General features: G+C 41.8%; 1 protein-coding gene across 2 annotated transcripts in view; it reads left to right on the top strand.

Moving 5' to 3' along the window:
• sult4a1 (sulfotransferase family 4A, member 1) overlaps positions 1-2,111 on the top strand; it is a 97,867-nt gene extending 95,756 nt beyond the window's left edge. The window contains exons 7-8 of one of the 2 annotated variants that reach the window (XM_037695947.1): positions 1,504-1,535; positions 1,681-1,792. In XM_037695947.1, coding sequence (XP_037551875.1) covers positions 1,504-1,535; positions 1,681-1,722 — 74 coding nt within the window. In that variant the 3' untranslated portion in view covers positions 1,723-1,792. Of the gene's footprint in view, positions 1-1,503; positions 1,536-1,680 lie in introns of both variants that reach the window. The other variant, XM_037695946.1, reaches the window with a different exon arrangement.
• Positions 2,112-2,407: the final 296 nt, after the last annotated feature.

Here is a 2,407-nt window from a genome sequence, read left to right as displayed (position 1 = left end):
TGCATGTTGGAGCAGCTCTGTTACTTTCATTCTGAGATTTTGCTTTTGGAAACTTTAATTCCTCTTTTTCTGGATGTTAATCACATTTTTTTGGATGATGGTTTCCTCTGGTATCAGATGCTGTGCAGCTGGAAGGATTTTTACTGAAACTTTTTTAGTTTTGGACATTTGTTATGATGCGTAACCATGGCAACAAGGCAGTTTTCTACAACCAACAGCAGCTGATTAACATCTCAAAAGCTCAAATAATATCTCAACTACAGCCCCAAATCTCAAATGAGTTGAAAAGGATGTTCTGTGGACGCATTCTCATCTACCCGCCAGCTGTGCTTGAGTGCCTGACCACTGAGATCCTGGAACTAGCAGGAAACACAACTCATGACAGCGGAAGGACAGGATCGTCCCTCGGCACCTACGGTTGGCTGTCCACAGCAACGAGGAGCTCGGCAGACTGCTGGGAGGAGTGGCCATCGCTCTGGGAGGAGTTCTGCCCGGCATTCAGGCGGTCCTACAGCCCAGGGGAACCGAGAGGCCAGCCGAGTCTGGGTGGACAGATCGGACGGCATCTGCAGCCAGTTTCATAGGATCCATTGTGGGATGGACCTTTACAAGAGATCCTTCTTGTCTACAGCCATCAGCATCTATAACATCTCTTAATGAAATGAGAATAACGAGTTACTACAACAAATAATTTCCCTCTGGGATTAATAAAGTATATTTGAATTGAATTGAATTTGAATTGAATATATATATACTCTTTTGTATTTATTTATTTGTTAATTGTTAGGCTTTTTGATCTGGGACCTGAGTTCAAATTTCATACCACAAACATGCAAATGTGAGCTGGTATGACAAAGAAAAATCCTTGAAGCCTTGATTTGCAGCAACTTATCAAAAAGTTTAGCTTAGCCTGCAGCAGTTATGAACTCACTCATTAGCTTGAAGAAAATGCAAGTCATAGGGTAGGATGCAGATTCTCAACTCAGCATCAGAATCAACAACATGTCTTGAGGATGTCCAGAACTTTGTACACGTGGGCTCCACGATCTCTGATATTTTATTACTTGACATAGAGACAGACATACTGACAAGGCAGACACCACTATGTCTGTCTGCTTTCTGTCTGTCCTCATGGCTGTGTGTGTAGCACTTTGTTTTCAGTTGACTATAGTGATGAGACATACTGTGTTTCTAGACTCTGGTTGATGACTGTGTCTCCATCATGTGGCGCCATGTTATAACTGCACCACAAATTGCATGATCTTTGGGTTTTTTTTTAATCAGCTGTCTTTCTGTCTTTTATTTATTTTATTTTTAAAACCTTTTTACATAAACGGGTACATTATTTTTGTATTTTCTTACTTTAATTTTTAATGTTTTAATTTTATGTTTGTGATCTCGTTTTACTTATGCTTTTTTTTCTGTTGTCATGTTTGTTTCCTCCATTTGTTTATTCACTCAGTGAGTTGAAATCTGCTCTCTGGCTTGCTATTGACTTTATAGATCTGACTGTGGCTCTCCTCAGTGTCATACAGGTGAGTTGAGTCACTGTCAAAGACAAGATGCATTCCTTTTGCAGTTGGAACAAGTTCATTTCAATTTAATGCCTTTATTGTGAAAACAGCCACAACTCAGCAGATCTGTTTGTGCAAACTCTAACTGTTCCTGTTTTTCTTGCAGGTCGTGTCGGTCTGTGGAAGGATGTCTTCACCGTGTCCATGAATGAAAAGTTTGATGCAGTGTACAGAGAGAAGATGGCCATGTCCGACCTAACCTTTGACTTCTGCCTGTGAGGACCTCTTCACCTCGTACTCACTGTGGACTGCCACTGCCCTGCCCCACCTGAGCTCTACAAGGAGCACTTTCTGCCAGAACATGCTCCCACGTCTCCTTTACCTTATCTGTCTGAAGTTGTGTTGTTTAATTTGACAGTGGGACAACACTGGAAGACATTTCCCAAACTCCCACCCGAGGCCTCATGAAAATCATTGTAGGATGATTGAACTATCATTGATTAGTTAGACCGGCCCTCTGTTGAGCCCTACCTCTACAGTACAAGAAGATATCTACTTTATGTGCAACCCCAAATAAAATAAAAATGCTGGTATTGTGTAACATGTACATTGGTGCCTTTGTGCCTCTTGCAAGGATTTGCAAATATCACAAATCCATATTTTATTCACTATGGAACACATTACACTATGGGGCAGCTGTAGCTGAGTGGTTGGAGCAGTTGCCCTCCAATGGGAGTGTTGGGAGTTTGATTCCATCAGCATCACATGTTGTCCATCATCAGGACACATGTTGAAGTGTTCCTGGGCAAGACACTGAACCCCCTGTTGCCTCCGATGTGTGTCCCATCAGTGTATGAACGTGGAAACACTGATTGTTCTTTGTAAAGATAGAG

The sequence above is a fragment of the Nematolebias whitei genome, chromosome 22 (assembly GCF_014905685.2).
Source record: "Nematolebias whitei isolate Nwh7 chromosome 22, NemWhi1, whole genome shotgun sequence".
Lineage (NCBI taxonomy): Eukaryota > Metazoa > Chordata > Actinopteri > Cyprinodontiformes > Rivulidae > Nematolebias > Nematolebias whitei.
The sequence above is the reverse complement of the archived record's forward strand: the minus strand, read 5'-3'. Positions and strand labels throughout refer to the sequence as shown.